The sequence below is a fragment of the Buteo buteo genome, chromosome 2 (genome assembly GCF_964188355.1).
Source record: "Buteo buteo chromosome 2, bButBut1.hap1.1, whole genome shotgun sequence".
Classification (NCBI taxonomy): Eukaryota; Metazoa; Chordata; class Aves; order Accipitriformes; family Accipitridae; genus Buteo; species Buteo buteo.
In genome coordinates, this window is record NC_134172.1 from 10407037 (window position 1) to 10434392 (window position 27356).

A 27356-nucleotide genomic window follows, 5' to 3' on the forward strand; every position below is an offset into this window, starting at 1 on the left:
TCATAGAAACTAATTGCACAAGATAAGTAACATAAAAAGTCTTGGAATTTTTTTCAGCACAAAATGACTACTAACTCTAAAGAAATTAAGCAAAATTTGAATAGCTAAATGAGCTCATGCAGTTTTAATGCTCAAATATTAAACATGAACATTCTAGTTCTTTTGGATGATGGAAAATTGCACCATTTGCCAACTATGGTCTGATAGTAGGAGGGGTCAACATCCATAACTGCTATGAATTAATTTAGTCTTAGTAGTGTCATCACTACAGAGGTAACACAATTTATTTTCCTTTAGGTTTCTTTTTTTGAGCTAGCTTCACTTGAATTGAAGTACACTGTGAACTAACTTTCAAATTGTGTCCAAATTGTTCCGCATTTATTCATTGTCTGACAAAGCCGAGTCTTGTAATTCATGGCACTGGTAAAAGCTGACCTGCTCAGCAACTTCATTCCTAGTGAACATGGAAGAACTTTTCTTTTTGGGCTCACAGAGGATTTGTGAGAAGGCCCTGGATGAATAGAGCTGGTCTGCGTTCACACTACCTAGTGGCTGTGTAAGTACCGAGCGTTGACCAGGCTACTTCAGCATCTCTAGCCTGGTGGCTTAATCAACTTGAGTTCAACACATTATCTCACTCAGATTAAAAGTTTCTGTATGTGGACTTGACTGTGACTAGAAATTACATTTCAGCGATGACATCAGCTAACTTTGCTGTAAATACCAGCCATATATCTATTTTCTTTTAATTCCAAAAGTATTTGTCCCTTGGTTGCCTGAACACCAGTAATCAGAGCTTTTTTGAAGGCTCATGGATTAACAATGAAAAGTAAAATTTTGACAAATAGAATCAAAGTGGGATTCAATAACTTTGGCATGTTTGAACATGAACAATAGATGACCTCACTGCAAAACTACTAACAGTGTTTTCTACTTTATAGGTTAAATCTCTGTCCTGAAGTAAACCTTTGCAGCCCAGCCTGTCTACAGGAAAGAGGACACAAAGAGATCCACACCGAATTCTGCTGATCTCTGCTAGTATTTTCCCACCTGATCTTGGGCAACCCATGCAGTCTCTGCCTTGTCTCTTCAAGGTAGTAAATACTTTCAGCCTTCCATCACTCTTGTGTCTATTAGACTCAAACTCTCAAAAGTAATGGCTATTTTTTACTACTTTTTCAAAAACAATGAAACTCCAATTTCAGGCAGTCTCTAGATGATCTACCATGATCAAAATAACTTCAATTCTTGACATTTCTCCCTCTTCCCTTGTTTTTCTTTATCTGTCACACTGTGTGTATTTACAGCCATATTTCTTGTTTCCATATTGCAGCATTTGATCATGCGGGCTGGTTGGTAAGCATTTCCTGATCATCTTCTGCACTTTGCTACAGTGATCTGTTAATCATATTTCATTATCAAATGCAAGGTTAAATACATTATATAGACATTTTAGGCATGAGACTTGCAAGGTTAATGCAAGCACAGCAATAACTGCTCTTTGAATATAATTATACTTTCTCTGTATTCACTCAGCGATAATTTTTTTTTCTAGATACCAGGGTTGTGCTATGGAAAATGTTACTTTCCCTCAGGCCTTGTTATTGGACTTCTTGAGATTAATGTTCTTAACGCCAAAATACAATCTACAAAAGATGTCATGTCTTGGGGAATTGTTACCAGAGCTACTTTATTTAGTAAATTAATTATCAGCAGTGACATATTGCTAGCATATTAAGTACAGCATAAGATTGCTCTGCAAAACTGTCATTCTAGCAGCAACAGTCTGAAACTAAGTAAACAGTTTTTCTTGAGTTCAAAAGTTAAACATAACTGTAAAATTTGGTTTCCTTTTCAATCTTGTGTACTAGATAGATACTGGACAGTGCAGGGCCAACAAATACAGATCAAAGGCTGTATATTTTTTTTCCATCACATGGTGTTTTGTTTGCTTGTGTGGCTCCTGAGGACAGGAGCTTTACCTAGGAAATATGTCTGTTTGGTGCAGAGTCAGGAAGAAAGATCAAACTTTATCCTGACAATTTCTCAAAATAACTTCATTACAACTAACAACAAGCTCATATTCAAGATCTCGTTGTTCTATCTCTATAGTCAGGTAAATAAATACCTGAAGATTATCTGTGGTATACTACCTGGTGACTCCCAACCATGTTGAACATACAACATCACTGTAATTTAAAAATAATTAAAGTGGAGGCAGGGGATTTAGTTAGCTGCAAAATAAATAACAATAAACTTCCCCAAATCCTTTAGCATAGTCACCTGAAAATTATTAACACTAGTTGTAAGCAATAAGGAGATCAGATGCATGAGCCAGTCTCCTTTTGAAACAAATTCATGACCTTCTATTTACTTAAAGTTTGCTTTAAAATATACTATTTCCAGGAAGCCTTCCAAAGATAGTCTACCCTAGAAACAAATCCTATTTAAAAAGCTTCATATGAACAAATGAAAGTAACAAGAGGACTACAGTAATTGATGGTATTTAACCTGTGTTTTTTTTTTTACTCCTTTTTCTACTTTTACTCATGTTTAGGCTTTACAGTACTTTGCATAGCGAGTTAAAAATTCAAGGTCAAGTTGTCTGGCATAATCTGGCTGCTTTGCAACATTACATTTTCCTTAAAATTACTGTAATCCCAGTTTAGTGAAGAAAAACTTCGGTCAAGCAGAAATTGTCTAAGCTGAAGGTTCACCAGCGATGTTCTCTAGCAGCTGTCCAGCCTCGGGCCTGTCTTGTACAATATTTCTGTCAGTGACTGTGACACACACATGAGGGATTTGCCAACAGTAAAAAGTTGAGAGGCACTGTCAATACTGAAGTGAAGCTGAATAGCCATCAGAAAGAAAATACTGAATAACCAAAAGTACTGGAATCCAAAACTGAGACCAAATTTCATCGTTCTGAAGTGCCCTGCCTTAGGGGAACCATCAGAGGAACTTCTGCCATGAACTGAACCCATCAACTGAAAATGTCTGAGGAAAAGGAAGATCAGGACGTACCAGTGAATGCCAAGACTATTAGGAGACAACAACGTTATGCAGAGATGAGAGAAGTAAATGGAAACGACACATTCACAGAAGTACTTCAAAGAGTGAAAGGAAATTTTCACTATGACAGGGGAGACCTGCTCTGCAACAGAGGACCCGGCTCTGGTCAGCCGTGTCGACAAAAAGTGTGAAGAAGCGCTAAGAGGATGATGAAGGGAGTGGGGAGCCCATCTTACAAGAAGACACAGTCGGTGCGGTTCCTAGAGGTGGCCTGAACCAGCCTGGCTTTGACCACCTGCCAAACCGATCCTGCTCACTAAACCAGCAGAAAACTTTTCATGTTTTCTGCTGGGTTATTTTTCTGCTGGTTTAATCAGCTAAATTGAAAGGTCAGACAAGAGCCAGAACCGGTTGCACAGGAAACATACGCATGGCCAGGAAAGAGAGGAGGAGGAGAAGAAAGTCAGGGATCATCCCTTTCAATGGCAAGAGGCTGATAGATTGACTCAGTCTGTTTCTGGCAACCTCACCAAACTCAGCAGAGCAAGGCTTGCTCAGCCTAGCAAGACCTGACAGGGCAGAAAGAAGATTTTGTCTATCAACACTTAACCAGATAAGACAGAGGCCAATGCTGCTGCAAGAACAAATGGATATAAACTGGCCATGAACAGAGTTGGGCTACAAATCAGAAGAAGGGGTTTAGGCCCCGTATCAGCCAGAACCTGCAAAAGCTTCTAATAGGATTAGTCAGGAAAATGGGAAAGACATAAACACTGAGGGACAACCAATAAATACTCAAGTAAAAAACTTAAAACAAACAGAAGGCGTTACTTTTTCACCCACAGAGCATTTATAGGCATGCAGCAACAGGATTCTGCTGTCAGAGGATGTTACAGAGGCCACAAAGATAAATGGACTCAAACAGGGATTGGCCTAATTCCTGAAGGGGAAACCCATCAGTTTCTGCTTCAAACAGCCTGTGTTCCTAGGATGGAGCTCCATATATTTGTGCAAAGGATTATACATATGGAGCCTGTGGCAGCAGGGGACTGGAGCGCATGATGCAGGATGCCTTTTCAAGTCCCACATCCAAAGTGTATGGATCACTGCAGAGGCAAATGGATCAAATTCCATGTCCTGTATTCCACAAGAGACCAAATCAGTGTTCTTATCTGGCCAAAATATTTATTTGCTTAAGACTAGGGTACCAGATAGTGCAAAGCAGGCAAAGCTTGTAGGCAAGTTTCCATTCCTCAGTTAAAAGTATTTTGTTTTGATTCTCCACCATCAATCACTGTTATTGACTTCAACTGCTGTAGTGACTAATTGGTAAGCATAGAAAATGGAACTGATGAAAGTTAGTATATAACTAATACAAAACACAGTTTAGATGTTATTTCCATTATTTGATTCACATAATTAAATTTTTGAATTATATGTTTGTGCTCCGGAGATGCATAATACACAAAATTTAGCAAATGGTCATACCTGTGTTACAAAGTTCCATAAAATATTTTATTGCCAACCCTAAATATTCAAAAATTATGAATCAGACCCCAATAATCATTATACATCCTTAAAAAATACATTTTTTTAAAGTATCGAGAAAATTCTGACTGCATTAATGTCAATGACAAACCTTTTGTAAAGTCAGTGATGAAATCCATATGGGATTAATTTTAATTGCCTTTTGTTTTTTATGAGCCTTCAGGACTCACTTGCTTGCCATTTCCAGTCTCTGTAACCAGAAAATTAATTTTGCTCTTTAACTGACTGCTGGAGTTTTCCTATAATAACTCCAGAAGTTGAGGCAATAAGAGAAGGACAAGTTGTCTTAAGGTCTGTGGTGTAATTATGGGAGTCAGCTGGAGAACAAATACTTCTTTTAAACTCACCCTGCAGGAAGAATGTAGAGTGGAGAGGCAGGAGCTGCTGGTCTTGTTCTCCAGATGGCACAGGCAAGCGCACGGTGAGAGCAGAGCTGCTGTCCTGCCCTTGACAGCTGCCTGCCCTCGGCGGCTATTGACTTCAGCTGTGCCTGGTGTCAACCCTGCTTGCTGGGCTGCCTGTGGGATGGAGGGAAGCAGAGGAATACCCTTGGAAAATATTTAATTATCAGGCCACTTACGTTCAGATCAAGCTGGACACCTCAAACAATGCCAGTGGACTTGATGTCATTTTCCAGAAGGCGGTTTTATCTTCTGCTGATGTTAGCTGACTTTATCTTTCAGACTTGACTAACTGTTCATTGCTGGTTGACTCTCCTGGGAGGTGCTTCACACAAGAACAGTGATAGTGGAGCAGTGACGACCTCTCTTGGGGCTGGAAAAAAGCATGGAAAATAGCTGGAAGTATCTGCTTGGAAGATAAGAGCTCAGGCTAAGGAGGGAAAAAAAGAGAGAAATCTGCAAGAAACAGGAATGGCAGGAGGGGGCCAAGAGGGACAGAAGTGTTTTAAACTAAAAATAAACCTCAATTCTCAAACTTAAATATATAAAGCTGTCTATTAAAAAATAGTACCAGATTACATCTCTACAGTGCCAAATAATTAATGACTTTTAATAACCCTAATAAATTTGGATTTCATCAAAACTTTGTTGCTTATCATTGCCTGTTTCAAGCAAGGACTATGAGCTCCTAAGGGAGACTAGCACCTGTATTAAAATGTACACCGCTGACATCTTTCCCAGGTACATCAATTATAATTAAAGAGTAATAAGAATGCCAGGATGGACTTCTCAGGCACTTTCATGCAGGAGCCCTAGCATTTAAAATTAAATCCATTAATTGTAACTACTGTACGTTTGTGATCTCTCAGCGTACAAACTAATTCATTGCTTTTGCAGTCATGCCAGTCTTTGTTAATTAAGGTTTGTGATTTATTTAATTTGAGCAGGGATGTATCGGAGTGCCCCAAACTGGACTGATAAAAGGTCATTAGTTCATACTGTTCAAGACAATTTGGAATCTGATAATGAAAAATGTTTCTAGGCGCCTGACAAAAATTGATTAGCAAAATGGGCTCTAATTGTTTAAAGGAAAGCTCCATATTTTCTTCAACCCAGCCATCTGAAAGTTCATATGTTAAGAAGCTCTTCTCACTCTGAAGTGGCTCTGAAATACGTTTGAAGATAAAAGGCTTTTTTAAAATTATTGTTGGCATTGCTTAGGAGAGGAGGGAGCCACAGTGCTGTCATCATCTGGAAGACTTTATTTCTTTTTTTCTCTTTCCATATATAGCAGCCAACATCACAGTCTCTGAGTGAGACTCAAATATTAACGAATGTGTTCCTCCAAAAAAATACTGAGGTAGGAGTAGCTCTGCTTTACAAATGCGAAGGAGAGGTAAAGACCGTGGGACTGATATGACCAAGTCATTGTGGCTTAGAGGGGACTCCCCTTTATCACCAGAAAGATCTCAGCAATTGAGCAATAATACTGATCATGGACTGGTACATCTCATCTTAAAGTCAATGTTGGATGAATCACAACACTGATGTCAAAGGGAACCCAGAGCAACCAGGTCAAATGTGAATGACCACACTATAGCTATTAGTTAGGTGAACCGAATCACAGAATGAGAGAACAGTTGAGGTTGGAAGGGACCTGTGGACTGAGTCCAAACCCTCTGCACAAAGCAAGGCAAGAGATTGCTCAGCACCCTGTGCAGTGTAGGTTTGAATATCCCCAAGGATGGAGGTTTCACAAGGTATCTACCTGGGTCCTGTTCCAGTGTTTGACCACCACCACCACCATGAATTTTTTTTCCTAATATCTAGTTGAAAATACCCTAATTGCCCTCATTGCAACTTGTGTCTGTTGCCTCTTGGTTGCAACTTGGGTCCATTGCCTCAAGAGGAGTCTGGTTCCACCTTCTCTATACACTCCTGTTAGATAGTTATAAACTGCAGTAAGGTCCTTCCTTCAGCTTCTCATCTCAAGGCTGAACAAACCCAATTCTTTCAGCTTCTCTTTGCATCACACAGTCCAGCCCCTCATCATCTTGTTGGTCCTCTGATGGATTTGCTCCAGTACTTCAATGTCTTTCTTGCCCTGAGAAGCCCCAAATTGCATGTAGCTCTCCAGAAGCAGTCTCATAAGTGCCAAACAAAGGGAACAGTCACTTCCATCAACCTGCTGGCTATGCTCTAGTTAATATAGCTAACCTGCTACATGGTTGGCTTTCTTTGCTGCAAGGGTACACTGCTGACGTATGTTCAACTTCTTGCCTAGGAGGACCCCAGGTTCTTCTCTGCAAAGATGCTTTCCAGCTAGTTGACTTGATCACAATTACACAGGTTAGTGGAAGTACTGGGCATTTAAACTACATCTCCCGAATCCTGGCTGTGGCATCTTCTTCTCTTCCTAATGGTGTTTTGAAAATACAAATTTACTGGCAGAAGACAAATGTTATTTCTATGTTTACTTTCACAGCCGATGCTAACCACAGCCTTTAGAATCAGTACTAAAGTAAAGTGGGAATTATTCAACAGTCTCTGGCACTTTTCTCAACATCCTTCTGTGGGACTAATAATAATCCTGAACAATTTTATTGCTCATTTGTCATTTAGGTCTTAAAGTCTGTTTAGTAGTGTCTAAGCATCATTGTTCCTTCTTTGTGGATGAAGGATAAATTTCTTCTTTATTGTGTGGCTTGTCTTCAGTCTCATGGAGGGTGAACTCACCCCAGCTAACTTCAGCCATGCATATGGCAAGTGCCTAATCTCATCATGAAGTCTCAGTCAATAAACACATCCAGTGAGCTGAACCCGCTATAAAAGAGGAGTTTAGAAGACAAAGGAAGGAAATCTCTTTGTTGAGAGGTCTAAATGAGGAGGTCAGACTAGATGCCTAATATTTAGACAGCTAAAATTAGATTACGCTGATCTCACTCATAAAGAAATACAAGAGTAGGTAGGAGTAAAATTCAGGAACTTTATTCTAAGGCAGCATAAACTGTCTTCACCCCTACTGAATTCTGTGTAATCATGCTGATTTTTATCAACTGCAAAGCTAAATTAATGGATTTGAGCTGTGCAAAATCTAATACTATAAAAGAACCTATACAGCTCATTTAGGACTAAGCGAATACACCCATGCAGAAAATTAACCTGAATAGCTTGAATGACGCACAGATGTAAGTCAAAACAATCTTCTAGGATTCCATGGTGTAGCTGTAGTAAATTTTCCAGAATAATTTTAAATTTCAGGATACCATTGTTTCCTCTTAGTTATCTGAATTTATTTCTGTTTTTTTTTCCCCCTTGCTTTCTCTTAATGATTTTCCATGAGATCATAATTTGTGCCCCTTAAATAATTTTTGAATGAGTCTTCACAACAAGTTTATCAGCTGCCTTTAATTTCCACTGTTTCCTGTAGGTTTTGAAGGTCACTTCGTTTCATAAGAGCTGGTCAGTGAAAACTTATCTTCTGAGTGGGCATGGTATTGGCATGTGTTTTCATTAATTTTTTTCACTGTTACAAGAGCCAAGGCCCTGTACACCAAACAACCCATCCGAGCATTCATACGTAATGAACATAGTTGGGATGTACTGAGATCTTCTTCGGACATTCAAGACCTTTAACATTTGTGAGTAATTTGTTATGAAGGACCTCTTTAAATTATTCTGAGAACTGCAAGAAAACACTTCCATATAACCATGTATCAATAGATACACACACACATGTAAGTGTCTGTGTGTGTGTATGTGTTTTTCTGGATCACAAGGAAGTTCAGATGACCTAAACCAAAAAAAAAATCTGGTCTGGTTTTCCTGAAACCACATGAAAGATTTGACTTTGTTAAGGCTCTTGTTTACATGGGCACCAAGGGAAGGTGAAAATACTCCAACCAATTTAAATAGGAAATGAAGTGGATGTGTACCAGCCCATAGCACATGTTTCTGTCAGCATAAAATCAGCATGTTGGAATTTGCTTGGAATGGCAATTTTTATAATGCTTATGTATAGGGAAAGCTTCCAGGTATATTAAAGGTGAGCCAAAGATAACAAGGTAAATATGAAGTTATATTTGTGCTCACTTGAGGGCAATTATTCTTTGCAATTGGGCTTCCAAAAACATCTAAGGATGCTGAATGCTCCATTCCTATTCAAATAACTTGATAGTTAAGTTTTTAGGCAGACTTGGAAAAGAGCTTCCTAATCTTTATTTTGTTATTTAGCTGAACATCTTTGCAGCACTAGTATTGGAATGAAATATGTTTATAATTTTTAACTCCAGAAAATAAACTAGGTTTTATGGTTAACTAACAGTTGCCAACTAACATAATAATGTCTCACAGCCATAGCTGTAACACTATAAAAAGCCCTTACCCCCACACTCCTCAGAAGACTGGATGCCTAAAATAAATGATCTTGTGCAATCAGAAGCTGTGAATGAAATGTAGGAATCTCTGGGGGAAATCTATCTATGTAGATCTTATAAAGGAGCTGAGACCATAAGGTAATATCTTTTTCATCTTAGAAACTGTGCATGTAAGGTTCCTTAGCCTCTTCAGCTTGACATTCCTATAGAGTAATAAGGTGTCAATATTCAGAAAGGTACCACTTGTTTGACAGTTTTACAGCCTTGAGAGCATGGACTGCAGACAACTTACAGATATTCATAGATTTCTAATGGAAACCCCCAAAATCTCATGGAACCAAGCCAACAAAACATGGAATGATCACCCCAGACTGGAATCCAAATTCATCACTGTAGTTTGCTGATCTGATTAGCTCTGTAGTACAGGATGGAGCCCATCCATTTTTCAAAACTGGGCTAAAGCCTTGAACAGTTGTTTTGGTAATGTAGGTGAGGTTTTAGGTCTTAATAGTTCCTACAATTACTGCTGAATCTGGCCTTGGCTCAGGAATAAACTCCTTGTATTGAAAAGATTTACTACCCTAACTATATCTGTATCTCAATTTAATGAAAATGTTAAGGATAATTTGATGGTCTCTTGCCAGTGTAATTTTAAATAAAATGTCTTCATTCCTTGGCAGTGTCTGTTGGCACTCAGGTTTAACTAAAGGAAGTGCTTAAGTGAAGTGCTTTTTACATTGCAGTCTTGCCAGTATCTTCCCTGATAGAATAGATTTAATTTTCAGTGTTTTACTCAGAGTAAATAAATTTAAAAAAAATAAATTACCTCCTACCCCCAGTCCATATGATAGCAAACCTTACTAAAATGTTACTAGAAATCAGATATTGGCCTATCACAGCATTTGGACTAACTTCAAGCCTCATCTCCTGTAAATTAAAGTATTTGTAACTTATTTACCATTCATTTATTATGCACTCTTGTAAAAAATGCTTCTGCATCTTGGGAAGTAATGTAGCACATAATGAGGTGCTGTCAGTGCATCTTAGATTTTCATCTGAGTTCAGCAAGTCAGCATAAAAGTTTAGGACACTTTATTATAATTGCACAGGGAACGGAAAGTAATGGTAAGATGGTGACAATTTGGCCATTATACCCTACAGAACTGAGCAATTGCCAAATATGCTCTTGATTGCTTACCCTGTCTAAATCAGGAATATACGCACAGAATGGGGCCAGAAGGGCAATGAATCAGAAGTTAAATTGTTTGGGGATTAGTTTGAGAATAAAAAAGGTTGTAGATATAAAATGGTGCCTCATTCAAAGGATAAAACCAGCATGTATAATATTTATTCTCTTTTTAAAATTTAAATGCTATTGATTTGTTTTACTATGTAGAAAGAGTGTTTACAAAAACTATAAAATCCCCCTGACAGAGGCAGAGTGTGCCGCTACTTGCATTAAGGTACCAGTATCTCCATATTTTTAAAAGTTCTTAAGTCGGCTTAGTAATGTTATCCTTAGCACCCAGCACAATACAAACTGAAGATCTTCATCACTGTTGGGAAGGTATTATTTTCTCTTATTATTGCTCCCCAACAAATCTTCATTCCTGGTTTTCTTCTACTCAGTACCAAGGTGTCAACAAGCTACATGTAGAAGATGGCTTTGCTCCGAGTCACAGTGAAAAAGGAAAAAGAAGATGTTACAATAGTCATATATGTACCACAAAACTTTTCCTGTCCTTTGGTACCAAGAGGCAGGTCCAGGAGAGAATCTATAGATGAGTTTCTCTGTAATGTGGATTAAATCACACTTTACCCCTAATTTCAACAACCGTGACTATCTTTGTATTGCTGTTTTAATTTCTATGGCATGCATTTACAAGAAAAAGAAGGTATTTGCACACCCTTGCAAAACTTGATTGCAGGGAGTGATGAGAATGTTGAGTAGTGACATCTTTTTAAGACACTGCCTTTGATGAACAATTGGACTTCTGCAGTCCAGCTGTACCGGGAAGCAATGTGTACATACGCCTGCAGAGGGAAAAAAGGAACAATCAAATGGCAAAGAACTATGATTAGAAGAATGCAAAAAATCTTGTGGAATGTGCAGTAAGAAGGAGATGAGAAATATGGGAAACTGCGTATGGAGCTAACTTCATTTGCAGCTGGTGAGGCAGGTGGGTGCTAACACAGCATACATACGAGAGCAATATTCCTAGATCCTTGAGTATATGTTTGTCAGGGCTCTGAGTGCACTGACAGGACTTAATTTCCCTGAACAGCTTCAGCAAGGACCCCCACTCACTCACCCCACTGCTCATCAGTCCATCCAAGCTCAGGCGTACCTGTCTCCAGCCCTGCCTCCTGGATGGACCTTGGACCTGCGTCATAGCACTGTCTTCTGCTCGTGGCTGGACCCTTCAGACTCATCCCCTCGCCCTGCCTAGGGCTGTCGGTGGACCCTGTAACCATTGCCGGGCTCTGCCCTCTTTGTCTGGATCCTGTGGGATTGTCCTGACTGGGGAGGGCATGGCCTGTGCTGGGGTCATGCTCCGTGCCCACTTGGCTTCCTTCAAGGACCAGCCCTGCTGTTGCTGCTTCCTGAGAATGTTAAACCAGCCTCTGCTCTTTTTGACTAAGTGACACTGAGTTTTCTGACTTTTGTATATTTTCTCCACTGTGATATGAATGTATGCTTTGTCTTAAAAAATGAATATAAGAATAAAACACATTTACAGTTTATTTTATGCTTCCATAAATTCACTGTATTCGAGACACAAACACTCAGTTTATTCTGTTATGTAAGTTTTCATTTAATAAAATTACACCCAGAGTGGCCTCTAGGGGCACATGCAAATGACTGAGATTTCTCAGACAAACATTCATCAGCTGGGCCCATGGCATTTACCAACTACTTATTCAGAAGGTAACAGTCAGGGTCAGCAGAGGATCTTGTGTCCTTCTGACGTTGGAGCTGGAACCTGTCAAATGTGTATTAGTCCAAAATCTACTTCGCAGAAACCCTGCTCTCCACAGTTTTGCTTTTCTTTGGCTTCTTACGTGAGGAGGGATTGAATCCGTAAGTTGGCTTTGCCACTGATAAAAATTTGGCACAAAGTTGTGACCTAACAGGTCGCTTCTGTGCTAATGAAAATCAATGAATTAACTGCTAAGGACACGTAGACTAGTCCTTTTCTGTATGAGACTTACAAAGTTTATCAAGGCTTAAGTCCCCTTGAAAAGAATGCTGTCATGCTTGGATAAAAACTTGCTATCACTCCCATATAAAGCAGTGTGATATTACATCAACAATGCAACATGTTGAAACTATGAACGAACATTTGATGTGGTATTTCACAATGCCCTAAACCTCAACTGCATTCCTAAACAGTATTTATAGGAGGCCAGGCTTGCTTATACTGAAACTATGTTAACTTGGGAAATGCAGGGCTAATGTTTACTCTTGCCAAGCACTTGTTCCCTTATGAAAAGTCTGAAATTTTAAAATTTAGACTCTTCTAAATCATCCAAATCCAAAGTAATCTCAACAAGTCTTTCATTTCTCAGTCAGCTTGGTGACAGTTAAATGGCATTGCGTTGTCGGTATGAACAGCTGCGAAGCACATACATCGTCTCCTGACATGGATCCTTGCCATTTGTTTGTTGTGATACGCCGATGTGAGAATTCACGAGTTAGGGCTCAATCAAATTTCGACTGAAGCAAACGAAAGCTGGATTTGGCCACCTATATTTATTTAGCACCTCGTAGCTGCAGACTGAATAATTGCTTTTTGTTATTGCTGTTGTCCGTGTCACCTCTGTACCTGGAAGGATGCAATCACAGCACTGAAAAATGGAGCGCAGGCTAAGAAATACAAACTAGAGGGGCCTTGGGTGTAGCGTCACCATTCAGGTCTGCTGCTTTGGTGTTACAGTCTTTCTCTCCTTCCATCCTTCATCGACTGTTGAGGCCCCGATCCTGTGCAGAGCCCACTTCCATCAGGAACTTTCTCAAGTGGATTTTCACATCTGTGTAAGCACAAGAGCCTGTACTCGGGTGTTCAGTGTTCCGTCTTCACACTGGTCATGAAGTCTTTGCAATGGGGTAATGTCTATCATATGCTTATCCTACGAAATGCTCAAATCCGAGATATATATATATATATATATATAAACTGCATGTTACCACAGCCCACTGACGCTGAGGAAGACAGCTCTGGGCCGAGGCCAGGCAGGACCCTCACCTCAGGCCCTCTCCTCAGTGCGGCCCGGCTGGGGCGGAGGTGGTACAACGGTTCCAAATTCTGCTCTAAACGCTCCTGTAACCCCCCCGCAAAGCTCATATTTAAAATGGGAAAGAAGTTTTAGATGAAACAGTCGTAGCTGGGACAAACCGGACACCGGTCAGGGCTGTGAGAGAGGCGGCTCCAACGGGCGGGGGGCACAACCCGGTCGTTAGCCCCGGTAAGGGGGGGCGGCAGGCCCGGTGAGGGCTCGGGGGGCGGCCAAGGCGGCCGGGGAGAGGCGGCGGCCGACGAGAGGCGACGGCCGGGGAGAAGCGGCCGCCTCCCGCCTCCCGCCGCCCCCTGCGCTGGGGCGGCCGCGGCCCGAGGCGCGGCCTCGCGGGGTGGCCGAGGCGCGGCGCGCGCCCCCGGCGGCTGCGGGGCGGCGCGCCGCCGCGCTCGGCCGTCGGGAGCGCGCCGGGGAGGCTGCGGGCGGCGGCCATCTTCTCTCGACAGCCGGCTGCTCCCCCAGTGCAAGTGAAGCAGCCCCGCCAGCCCCCCCCCCCCCCGCTCCCTCCCTCCCTCCTCCTCTTCCCTCCCACTACACTCAGCCGTCGCCGCCGGTCAGAAGGGGGGCGACCGGGGAAAGCGAAGGCCGCGGGGCGGGGAAGGCGCGGGGAGGAGGAGAAGGAGGAGAAGGGGGGGGGGGAAGTCGGGCCGCCGTGAGGGAAGCAGCCCCTCGGGGGCGGGCGGCGGGGGCTCGCCGGCGGCGGGCGGGCGGGCCGCGGGGTGCCAGCCCGGGGGGTTTGTGCCTCCCCGGGGCCGGCGGCGGCCCCTCCGCTCGCCCCTGCCGGCCGGCCGGCGCCCCCCTTTGCGGGGTCAGCTCGGGAGGGGTGGGTGGCGGACCCCGCTCTAGATGGGATAAGCTGTAAACATGTTTAGCTTTGAAGGGGATTTCAAAACAAGGCCCAAGGTGTCTCTCGGAGGAGCGAGTAGGAAGGTAAGAAACGGCGCCTGTCTGTCTCCGCGTCTGTGTCGGTTTCCCTCGGCCCCCCCCCCCGCCCGCCTTCCCTTCTTGTATTATCGTTATTTTTACCGTTGGGCCTTCAAAAATGGGAGCAGCTATGACTAAGGTTTAATAGAGCGAAGAAATCCTCCCCTCCCGATGATGTGTTTATCTCTGATCTCCGTGGCTCTGTGTTGTTTTTTTTTTTTTTTTCCCCCCTTCCTTTAAATCAGGCCACACACACCCTCCCAGGCTTGTAGTGTAGTAAGAATTGTGGGAAGCGAGGAAATGTCTCCTTAGCTCGTCCCCCCTGCAAGCAATCCGGTTTGTTGTGGCTGGTAGCACCTCCCGAGGAGCTCGTCTCTAGGGCTCCCGGGGTGAAGGACTCGGAGACCTCTTGTTATTTCTGTCCAAAGGGAAAGTCTTGTGTGGGCCCACCTCGCTGGAGAGGTGGGGGGGAACAGCCTTACACAACTCGGGATCAATGCAAATTGCTGGGAGAGGCTTCATTCACGTGAGTGGGGGGTTGCCGGGACACAGGTTCAGCTTTTCAGTCAATTTGTCGTGTGCAGGGTGAGTAGTAAATTGTCTGCTGTACCAGGCTATTGAATGTCCTTGTATTTATTGATGGAAAAGAAGTGAAATGGTTTATTTGGATCTTGCTGATTGGATAGGGTAGTCAAAGGTTTAGTCAAGCACTGAGGGACATAGAACTACCAAAGAACAAGAAAAGGGACAGTGTTTTTAGAAGTGGCCTGATTTGTAAGGGTCACTTTAATTCATTGCTAAAATACTGATTCCCCGTGTTGTCATTGAACATGATTGTGTGGGAAGCTACTGAGAGTTTTCATTAGTATTTTTGAATCTTAATAGGGGTGAAAATAAGTCTTAAGTTTTTGTTATTGTGCACTGTAAGCAAGTTTGGTTCTCTGAAACTTTTAAGGTTTGGCAATACAGTTAGAAAACTTGAGCTAAAATACTGTACCATGTGATATTAAAATCACAGTGAAGTTTGCGTTTTGGTGTATTGTCTTACGTAATTATTAAAGAGAATGTGTAGCAGAACTGTGTTTAAATTGTGCAGCTTTTCATCTGAATAATCTTCTGTTTATCTTAAGACATTTCTGTTCATCAGACTACATACAATGGCATTACATCAGTCAAAAATGCCATAAATATTCCCCAGATGAAGCAGGAATTGGCAGAACATGCCCTGGTCCTCAGCTGTACGCTTTAGGTACTTTGCAACTTTTAACAGTGACTTGCTAATAGTGTAACTTGCACAACATGTTTCCTTCTACAGAAGTAAACAACTGTCATAATATCTTCTTTTACACCTACTGATTTTGTCATGAAAATTCAGCAGATTTCTATCTATTTTAATTATATGGGACAAATTTGTTAATGTTGCACAGGTATACATTTCCAAGGGCAAATATTAAAAGGTAAAGGAAGTGGAAAATGAAATTGATGCATAACCTTCACTCTGTCCAATACAGAGGTGGTATTTCATGATCAGATTGATGCTGACTGGTCCACAGATTTCATGATCTTACATTGGTACAGTGAAGTGCTTGTGCTGCGTCAACGCAAATCAGTTAGTCGCAGCCTTGGACGTAATGGTTACATGGACACTGTAGAATGCCCTTGAAATAGCTGCTTATTTTCAGAAACTGTGTAGAGTACTAATGAAAGAAATTTTTTAAACAGTACTAAGTTAGTTTTAAAAATGCAGTGTAGCTGAACTTCTGTGTAAGCATACTACAGCACAGATTGGCGTGTCAAGTGTTTACATGGGTTTCACGAGCTTCTCATTATCTCACGTCACAGGCTCCTTGGGATCTTGTTTCTCATACCTATAGGCTTTGGTTTTACAGAAGGCTGATTTGTAAAATGTTTCCTTTCAGCTTTTTGTGCACATGGGAAAAAAAATTGTTCTTTGACAAACCCCCTTGCCCTCCAAAATGTGTGTAATTTTAGAAAGATATGGTGTGTTTCCAACCCCACACCTCTGTGATGCTCTATTAGCTGGATGCTTAGTACTGCCTGTTTTGATTCCTTTGGTGGATTAAAGCACAACTCAGAAATACTGGTAGAATCTGTATGCAGGCTGCTTAATGCTAAGAATAACTCTCTACCCAATTTGGGGAAGCTTCCCAAATGTTGTTGCACCTGTGTGGCTACATTAGCAAAACCCTCCCAGTACGAAAGCAGGGACTCCAGTTTGAGGAGCTAGTCAGTGCTAAAGATGCCAGCAGAGTCTTTCTGATGTGGATACAACTACAGCAAAATAAACGATCAGCAAAACTGACTATTAAAAGTATGGTTTTGCTAACATAACTGCAGCTGCAAACAATAACTGTGTTGGTCATGGGTCATGTGTCGATACCTTGTCTGATACTGATCGACATGTATGTCTGTAGTGTTTCCTTAGGCCTCATGAGGGGTTGATGTCAATTATGCCTATCAGTATAGGCTCAATGATGGAAGTGTAGTTGGGGACTTGTGGCAGTTAGAAAGGTACTGAATATAGTGTGCTTTCTCACCACTAACTTTTATGGCATTTTTGAATTACAAAAGCAGAGAGTTTCAGGTTTGTTTTTATACTGGTTGCATCTTACATTCATGTGCATTATGATGGTCTGAATTGCGGATGCTGTAGAGAGGCACTTCAACCAAACCTTTTGCCAAAAAAGTAGTATTTAAGTATCACTTATTTTTGTTAAAATCCTGGGTTGCAAAATTAATGTTCTCAACTCTCCCTGTGACTGATCCTTTCAGAATATTATTGTAACGTTTTAATATTGCATTGTACGTAATAAAGTGTAAAAATATAGATGATATTGTCAGTGTTTGGACTTTTCCCTCAATATCTACTTTCAAAAATCTGCTGATTAATTTGGACTATTTGCATTAGTTTTATAGGTGTTTGAGGGTATAGATACTGTATTTTATTTACAATGTGATAAGTTAATTTTTGTGGGTGTTTTTTTTTTTAAATTTTTGGGGTTGCTTATTGTTGCCCTCAAAACATGATTCCCTGCTTTATTCAAAAGATATTTTCAGATTTAGTTTTAATTGTAACTGGCAAAACATATTTTTTTACTTCTGAAGTAAAATAGCTTCCAAAAATGAATGTTGTTATTGGAGTTCAATATGGGAATGTCTTGACTTATTCACGGACTTTTCGTACAGGACAGTAATTGTTGCCTAAAAGGCTGTGGCTGAATTTCTGTGGTGTGTCAGGCAGGAAAAAAGAGGTGTGTCTGAAGAGTTAGTTTGGAGTGCAGTTCAAATTGAACTAGCCCAACCTAACTGTGCAGTGGACTGAAACATCTGGTCCTTCACCTGGGTGGTTCCCACCCCATCCTTTGCGTCTCATGTAGGTGGAGCGTCACCATGCCTTCTTGTGGCAGCTGGCAGATTTCACTCATTTTATCATGAAGTTGGACTCCTGGTAGCATAGTGCAGAATCTGTTTAACCACATCAGCTTGATTTGGTACAGTTGGGCCTAGTGTTCCTTTATAATAAGTTGATCAGTGTTAAGAATAATACAAGGTACCTGTCCTTTAGTACATCCATGTAGGGGCATCCCCGTGCCTGTGCTGAGATGTACAAGGGGCTCTGTAGCTCCACATTATTCGTTCAGGTTGTGAAATGTATTAATGACAACTTGTAAACCTTTAATAGGAAAAATGGTTAAAAGAATATTATGAAGTCAAATTTACAGTATCACTTGAGAGATCTAAAACATGCTTTTATAAATCCCAACACTGTTTAAAACAGGGTATTTTAAAATTACAATGCAGTATGAGATTGCTTTAAAAAAATCTTCCTTTTCAGGAATTTGTGATACAGATGAGTTAGCACTGTCATGAAAGTGAAACCAACTTCACTGAGTTTCTTTTTGGTTTTTGGTTTTGTTTTTGTGGAAGACATGGAAGATTACTAAGGAACAAACAGTGATGACTCCATCTGTATTTTAAAAAGTCTGTCTAATTTCTTTTGATGTGTGCACTTTCAATAGAGATTTTCAATTTACAAAGCTTGTTTATATTTTATTTTAGTAGTTACTGATATGCTTTCTTAAGTTAATAGCACAACATTAAGCATTATAGTCCTGTATATTTTTCCCCTTGCTCACAGCTGAAGTGCAGAGGTGGAACTCCAGAACCACCTTGTTTGCTCTTTGTTGTCTGTATTCTATGCATGAAGTAACTTCTTGTGGAATAAAAATTAATGATTTAAAAACAGTAGGCTGCAAGATAGCCAGTGTATGGAGAGGGCTGCACGGGTTGGGATTGCTTATGGTGATAGATGTCTATAGGATTTAAGTAACAATGGAACAGATTTAAAAAACAGTTTTGTTTAAAGTTGTTAATAATTTCAGGCAGGAAGAATTACTGTTTTACTGTATCTTACTTGAACATACACCAGCTGGTAACGGAAATGAAATGATGCTAGGGATTTATAGTACAGGATTTCTAGACTGCAATTACAAATTTACATTTTATTTTTGAATGGTGGGAAAGAATTGCACTGCTTTGTCCCATAAGGCACATGGCGTAGATCCTTATGCAAGTACATACCTCATTCTGAGTCACAATTGTGTTTTGTCCAGAACATTGAAATGTCAAAGCCTAAGTCTTGAAGTACTCTTTGAATTTCAGATCTGTGGTATGGAAATATGATGAGACCATCATGTTGTAAGATAATGGCTGTCTGTCAGTAGGAAACTATATAATTAATGCATACTGGATTCTTGTGGATTTTTTCCCTCTCGGTGACATTTAAAATTCTCCTCATTTGAAAGGAAGCTATGAACGATGGAGTTGTAGTTAGCTGACAGCAGTCATTACACTGTTATTTTCAGTTATGTGCTATTTTCTCAAATTCAAAACAAAAATTTTTGCTTTTACAGATATTTTTTTCCTGCATGTTTCTGAGAAGATGAAAAGTCACTCAACTACAATGACGTGTACAATATACATCTTAAAAATTGTAACAGAGACAAACTGAGAGTAAATTTAAAAGCAGCTTGTTTGCATTTCACTTGCCCTCTAGAGCCTCCAGTGAGGTCCTGGTTCCACTGTGTGTGGCTTTCTAGCTACTGTGATAGAAGTGGTTCCACATACTCACTGCAGTAAAATTTGAGCTAAAATGCTGATGTTTTCTAGCAAGCACTGTGACATTGGTTTCAGTGAGGCCAGACTTTCCCTGGCCAAATGCCTCTTCCTGGTCATATTTTAAGTACTTTAAAATATGGTCTTCTCTACATATAAACTTAATAATGATGTAAATAATCAGAGATGTGAAGAGTCACAAACTGTTTTAAAGCAGAACTTTTCAAGCTGCTGAATGTGTTTTACTCAGGCTGGCTGAGTTGCAAGTCCGATGGAATTTGAATTGTAGAGGTTCAGTTCAAGACATTGTGAGTCTTTTAAAATGCTAATTTCTTTTAATATTCAGAAAGAACAATTGAAGTGCAGTTTATCCTATCTAAAATAATGTTGGGCACTAGAAACATTGTTGAGAACCACTTTGGAGGGGGACGTCTTCTAGTATCCACCTTTGTTCTCTACAAATCAATGCTACAAAATCTTCCTTTTATTTGTTGGACTTATTAAATACTTGTGTTGAAAGGAATTTTATTCTATAAATTGCTTGGCTCACTTTGTTTGCTTTGCAAGTTGTTACTGATTTATACATGGTTCAAGCTAAATTCAGCTGAAGAGTCATGTTCCTCATTTTAAGGAAAGAAAAAAGATGCAAGTTCCTGGATTTTGTAGATGAAAACCATACAAGATCTTATAATTGTCCCTAGAAGTTAAAAGATCAAGTGCTTATTTGTTTATACATGAATATTTCCTAGAAGTCGTGCCTTGTACTTCGTATGGTCTTATTGTAATGTTAAATAGAATAGCATTCTCAACTAAAGAAAGAAAATAAACTCCTGTGGTTTACAAATAAATCTCAAACATTTATTAATAATATTTAATTTTTTGTGTCAGTGTATTTTTTATTGGTTTTTTTTGTGTGCTTGGTGTTTAGACAGCACCTGAAAATAATTACTCAGTTTCACCTTTGCATCTAGCATATTTAGGTTTTAAATTTACTTGCATGGAGCTAAGATAGCTTTGTTAACATGACTGTCCAGCAGTGTTCAATTTCAGATTTTAAAAGTCAACAAATAATAGAAGTGTTTGAAAAAGTTTAATTATATATACTTTTTTTTTTCTGAACCTGAATTTTGAGCCAAGAGGGTTGAAAGTTTATTATCACTCTCAATGCAAAGTGTTAAAATGCAGGACAAAAAGAATCGTAATTAGTATATTTGTTTATGTTACTCAATCTTTGTCTAGGATACATAAAGGCTAGGAGTTGTGTAAACATACTTTTCCAACTAAGAGTGTATTTCAGCAAAATGAGGACAAGAAAGTAGTTTTAATTCAAATTTTTCTTTCATTATATATTTAATTGGAGTTTTTGAAGCACTGACATTGACAATATTACACTGTTGGATGTGACTGTTCTCATCACCTGGTCTGTTACAGCGGTGGTGCAACTTTCAACTTTGCTCTGATGAACAATATGGTACATAGGAGTTTTATCCTGATGTATAAACTAACATTTCAAATATTACTTAACATTTCTTTGATGGTGGTCACAAGCTGTCCTTTTTGTATACTGTCCTCCATCTGCTTCCTTGTTTTTGCCTCTTTTCACCTTCTGTCTTACTCTTTGAGTCATCATCCATAATGTCACATTGTGTTTTGCTGTCACATACTGCTGCTTTGCTTGCTTGTTTCTTTGTGTCATGCCTTGCATATTTGGTGAAGAAAACTTCTGAAATTGGGCTTTTCATGGTCCCGCAGCTTGCGTGTTAGAGCCTGAGGTTGGTTGTCTTTACCAGTATCTTCTGTTGGGGGAAGGAGCAGATGGGAAAGGGACTGCAAGTCGTACAGTAAACATTGCATGAAACACACAGTGTATTCCCTGTTCTGCGCTTTGGAGGTCAGGCTCCTGAAGAAAGAAGACTACATCATAGAAAGCGTTGAGAATTTGATTCAGTACATGTCTTTTCGCTCCTTTTGAGTTGGGGTTGAGGGTTTCAAGACAAGCTGATGCTTCATTCCTCCTAAAATGTCTGCCTACCTTAATAGGTAGACCTGATACCTGACGTCTGCCTGTCTGGCAGGTGAAGAAAGAAGATAGCATGATCATCACAGAAGAGAGGCAAGGAAGGTTGGGAGTAGGAATGAGCTAGGTGTGATCTTTGGAAGTTACTGTCAGACGATCTTGTACTGTGGGTAGCTCTGGCTGTAGGTAGGCAGGAGGAGGTGGTGGAACAGCTGCTGTAGCTGTCAGCAGTCACATGACCGTATAGATGTCAAATGTACATCACTTATCTTAATGCTGTTGACCTTCACAACCAGCCACAGAGCAACAGCTACTGAATTTAGCTCTTTTTCATTGTGCTGTTTATTAAGAGGCAAGGCAGGGAGGATTTCAGAGATGACTGCAGTTAGCTGTCCTTAAGAAGTAATTTTGTTAGAATGCCTGTTGTACATGAAGATTTTTTTCATAGTTCTTTTTGTCTCTTTCCCACAGCAGGTTTATTTTCTATTGCGTATTTACTGTTACTTTTTAATTTCTGAAGAGACAATGTATTCCAGTTGGGTTGAGTAACTCTGAAGGAGTTATATTTTTCTTGCATTTAATTTAAAAATGTTCTTTATTCATAGTTATGATTCTTTTCCTTTATGTTTCTGATCTATGTGTGTCTTGTGAACAACAGTATTATTTGACCCATAATAATTTTTTAAAGGTGGGATGTACTTACCTGAATATTTTATTCTTTGTCTTAAGACAGTTCTTCTATTGTACTTTATTTATACTTTAGCAAGTTGGTGTTTTTCCTTACAAATACTCAAAGCAAGTATGTGACATTTAAAAAAAACCCCAAAACTTTTAAGTTTTTAGTCAAAGTGAATTGATTTAAAGAGACTTCATTCCTGATCAATGCAAAGCTGGTGATACACTAAGTGAGGATACGCTATCCTCCTATATCTCACTCCCTCTCCAAATACTTAAAATTACTTAGTTTTGGTAAGCCCTCTGGCCACTTATTTTCCTTTATCTACTAATCCCTTGCATTTACTGTGTTTGTATTTTTTTTTGTATGATTCTCTTCTCCACTCACGTAGCAATTTGTCTTCCATTTTCTGTATGTTATTTTGCTTTTTCTTTCAGTCTGCTCTGAAGTGTAAGGACTAATTCACCAACACTGCTTCTAAGCAGAAATGCTCTCTGCATGGTGCTGCCTGCAGAATGAAACTGTCCAAGCATATTGAAGAGATGTCACTCTGATCACTTCTAAATAGGAACATTTTACTAACTTCTTTAATGCATTGGGTATCAGCTGTTGAAAAAGAAGTAATTGTTAAAAAAAGTCTTGATACTTTAAGCCATCTGTTGGTTATTTCTTAATTTAGTACATTGCCTCATGTTACCAAGCAGACCTGGAGCCTTTCCTATTGCTTGAGTGGAGATACATTATCTTATGTATGGATTTTGGTATGATTTGTTTATACTGTGTTTAACACATGGAAAAAAACCCTATCCTTAGAGGGCAATAGCTGTAGTTAGTGGTGTCTTTGGCCATAAATACTGTCTTTAGAGGAAAAGATGGTTAACCTTCTTGTGGGATTTTTTTTCTTTATGCTTGCTCCAGTAAATGATCTGAAATACAAACCCAATTTTAAATTCCCCTTTTGCATCTATGTTTTTCTTTTTTCATTCTCTCTTGGTGGTCTGCGTTAAAGTATATTCTATCCTGAAGAAACTAGGAGAATCATGACCTTGCTTCCTCTGTATTGTCAAAAAAGAAATGCAGAACAGTTTTGCCCTCAGTTTTTGTATCTGCATATAGACATTGAAAATATTCCAGCATGGTTGTTTTAGATGTGGTTAAATATTTTGTAAACATTTGTTTGCCAACTTAAAATTTATTTTTATGTATTCAGTTACAATACATTTTCAGCTTGAGTGTGTATTATTCGGGCATAGGGAGAAAAAGGAAGTAGTTACATGTGTCCTAGAGGCAAAAAAAGAAAATGGTTTCCTTAAATCTATTGTCTGTTTTAGACTGGTGCCAGGGTACTTTCAACTCTTATTGTCTGCAGTGGGAGCTGAATACTCTGCATCAAAAAAGAATTATTTTGTGTATTTCCTTGGAAACTACACAGAACCATCCAGTGAGAGATTCTTGCAAATAAATAAATCTTTGTTTATATTTTGTAATCTATGTGTACTGATTTAAGATTGTGGTTTAAAAGCTAATGCACAGGTTTTCTATTGTAATGGTACTGTTCTTTAGAGGCCTTATGAATACTTTAGCATTCTTTTTCTGTATTGGAGAGATCACTGTCCTGAAAGTTTCAGTTTGTAGCCTTAATTTGGGTGAAGAGTTCAAAATTTTAAAAGAAAAAATTCCTTCCATTTATGTTACATAAGTCTGTTTTGACATCCTTTCTGGACACGTTTTGAGGAAAAGGATAAGTAAATATAAGAGCTTAATGCTTTTTTGCAAGTTAGACAAAAGCATGGGGCTTTGGAACAGTATGCGATTGCTTTGAACATGCCACAACTTGCTGTACGCACCTGGGCCAATGACTTACGTACACTCCAAGCAAGGAAAACACTCGATAAACATTTGGTATTACCTGGTAGGATTGGGACCCTATTATGTTTCAGCTCCCCCATTTGTAAATGGATGATGTTTGCCTAGATTACTGGGATGCTGAGAACACAAACCTGGACAGGGATCAGTATAGTTTGCTGCTGTTTGCCTGTCCCTTTTCTTTTTACATAGCTTTCCTCCATCACTGTGCTTTTGAGAGGGTTGCATTGCATGTATTTGTAAGCACGGAAAATGATTAACGCTTACTTCTCTCCAGTGTTTTACGTATTACATATTATGAACAATCCCCAAAGTGAAGTCTGTATTAAATATCATGAACACATTTGAATCGTGTTTGAATGAAAATGCAATAGTATCTTTATTTGTGCATTACAGGAAGAAAAGGCTTCTCTCCTGCATCGTACTCAGGAAGAAAGGAGAAAACGAGAGGTAAAGTAGACTGTAAGCATTTGCATGTGCACTGGATTTTTCTTTGATGTATTAACATTTACAGTCCAAAGTACTTCTGCTGCAGTTGTACTTAGTTCAGAAATGTTTTGTTTCAGTTTGCAAGTTCAGTATAGTCTTCCAGTATACTAGAATTGATAAACTGTTTGTCTGCTTTTAAGGTGCTTCCCAGAAGTGATTTTCATCGCAAAAGAAGGTAGTTAAGCATGTGCTAGGTGCAAAGGGAATTTTTCCTTTTATTTTGGTGCTCATTGGATCTAGTCTTTGTTGAGAAGAGATAGGTATTTGGCTAGCAAATTGCATTTTTTGGCTTGTTGATAATCTGTTACTATGGTTTGGTCTCAGCAAACTGTCTTCTCTTCCTGGTTCTGCTATGGTTTCTTGGATGACCTGCAGTAATTAACTTCCCCAATGTGTGCCTCAGTTCTGTGAAGGTAAAATCAGAACAGTGATACTTGAATGCATCCTAAAGTGCTTTGAAATCACCTGATAATTGAGGACCAATGAGAAGCTGATGTGTGAGGCTTTAGGAAGCCTTATACTGGTTTGTGATGGAAGTTTACTGCCATGGATAATTCAGTCTGGAATAACGCAAAGGAGAAATAGGCAATGAAAGGAAAACACACCAGTTTTAAAACATGAATGTATGTGTCATCACGAAAACAAAATTTGGTAGTATGGATTTAAAGTGAGTATGTTCATGTTGTCATTCCCTCCCAGATATGAGTTGAAAAAAAATTTTGGTCTTAAAAATGATGTAAAAAGTAGAACTATGTAGTCAAGAAAGCAGAGCTATTTGGCCATTAAAGATGTGTTTGACCCTTGCTAGATTAACTAGAAGTTCTGCAGTGGCTCCTCTGTTTCTAAGGACAGATACTGCTTTTTTTTTCTTTCCAATCTGGATGTATAATTACAGACCAACTTTACTAGGAAGTTACTAGGATTTCACCAGTTAGTTCACAATGCTCTGTTACGAATCAAATTTATGATCAGTGAGTCCTTACCAACATATGTAAAAAGACTTTTTTGTGCTTGTCCTGGTTTCAGCTGGGATAGAGTTAACTGTCTTCCTAGTAGCTGGTACAGTGCTATGTTTTGAGTTCAGTATGAGAAGAATGTTGATAACACTGATGTTTTCAGTTGTTGCTCAGTAGTGTTTAGTCTTAAGTCAAGAATTTTTCAGCTTCTGATGCCCAGCCAGCAAGAAGGCTGGAGGGGCACAAGAAGTTGGGATGGGACATAGCCAGGGCAGCTGACCCAAACTGGCCAACGGGGTATTCCATACCATGGGACATCCCATCTAGTATAGGAACTGGGGGGAGTGGGGGCGGGGGGGATCGCCGCTTGGGGACTAGCTGGGCATTGATCGATTGGCAGGTGATGAGCAATTGCACTGTGCATCATTTGTACATTCCAATCCTTTTATTATTACTGTTGTCATTTTATTAGTGTTATCATTATTAGTTTCTTCTTTTCTGTTCTATCAAACCGTTCTTATCTCAACCCATGAGTTTTACTTCTTTTCCTGATTTTCTCCCCCATCCCACTGGGTGGGGGGGGAGGGAGTGAGCGACTGCGTGGTGCTTAGTTGCTGGCTGGTTAAACCACGACAGCACTTTATAAACTTTTTGCCATATATCAAAATAACCCATTCAGTTCCTTAATTCTGTCTGCTGCAAAGCTGATGCAAAGTCATATATCTGTATATGTACACGCATACACACAATGATTTTCTGTGGCATATATCAGATTCTCACAAAATGAATGACTCCTCTGAGAATAAAATCAGTTATGGCTTTTAAAAAAATGCCTGTAGCAGAATCTTAGCAGTGACCTCAGACTTAAAACCTTTGCAATTAAGGGTCGCTAATTGACAATTATGTATTCTAGGATAAAACCTGTACCTAGAGAAAAGGAGAAGATACCTACTTTTTAGTCAAGCATTACATTATGATTATGAAGAGGCAGTGCCTCTCTGTAATTGAAACTCTCTCTGGCTTGCCCCCATACTTTTCACTTTTACTGTTAGATACTTTGGAGAGAAAAATATCATTTGGCCTATCAAAATTTTGATCTTGGTCCGCGCTCTAGAGGTAATCAGAGTCTTTCAAGTATATGCTTATTCAGAGAAATTGCTTTAGGAACTGGGGTTTCCAAGAAAAATAAAATAGACATTGGATAGCAATTTTATCTGGTGTTTTTCTGGTCAGTTCAGGTTAAGTTCTGAAGTTGGATGTGTCTTTATGGGACAATAAATTAGAAATCAAGGTTTTGTGAGTTGAAAGTTTATGTGAACTTTCCCAAATGTATTTTAATGAAATTTATAAAAACATTTCGGTATTTTGTTTTGCTTGGTAGCCCTCAGAATTATGGGCTCGTTATAGTTCACGGATTGATTAGGTTAAAGTTTCTCTTCTCAAAGCAGGCTTCTCTCATTTTTACTCTTGGTCTTCGTACTTTCCTTTCCTCAACGATTGCTTTGTAGCTGTAGGTTCATAAGCAACTATTTTATTTACTTCCCTCTTTCATCCCGTAAGAAACTATATGGACATTATTAGAAACCTAATTACAGTAGCCACTTCCTTTGGATGTTTATTGTGATGGGATATGCTGGGAGTGTGTGTTGTCAGGGGACT

At 39.6% G+C, this 27356-nt stretch overlaps 1 protein-coding gene across 1 annotated transcript in view; it reads left to right on the forward strand.

The window, feature by feature from the left end:
* Nucleotides 1-14278: 14278 nt before the first annotated feature.
* Nucleotides 14279-27356, forward strand: part of UBE3C (ubiquitin protein ligase E3C) — an 80473-nt gene continuing 67395 nt past the window's right edge. The window contains exons 1-2 of the mRNA XM_075045441.1: nt 14279-14563; nt 24649-24702. Of these exons, the coding sequence (XP_074901542.1) occupies nt 14498-14563; nt 24649-24702 (120 nt within the window). The 5' untranslated portion in view covers nt 14279-14497. The remainder of the gene's footprint in view (nt 14564-24648; nt 24703-27356) is intronic.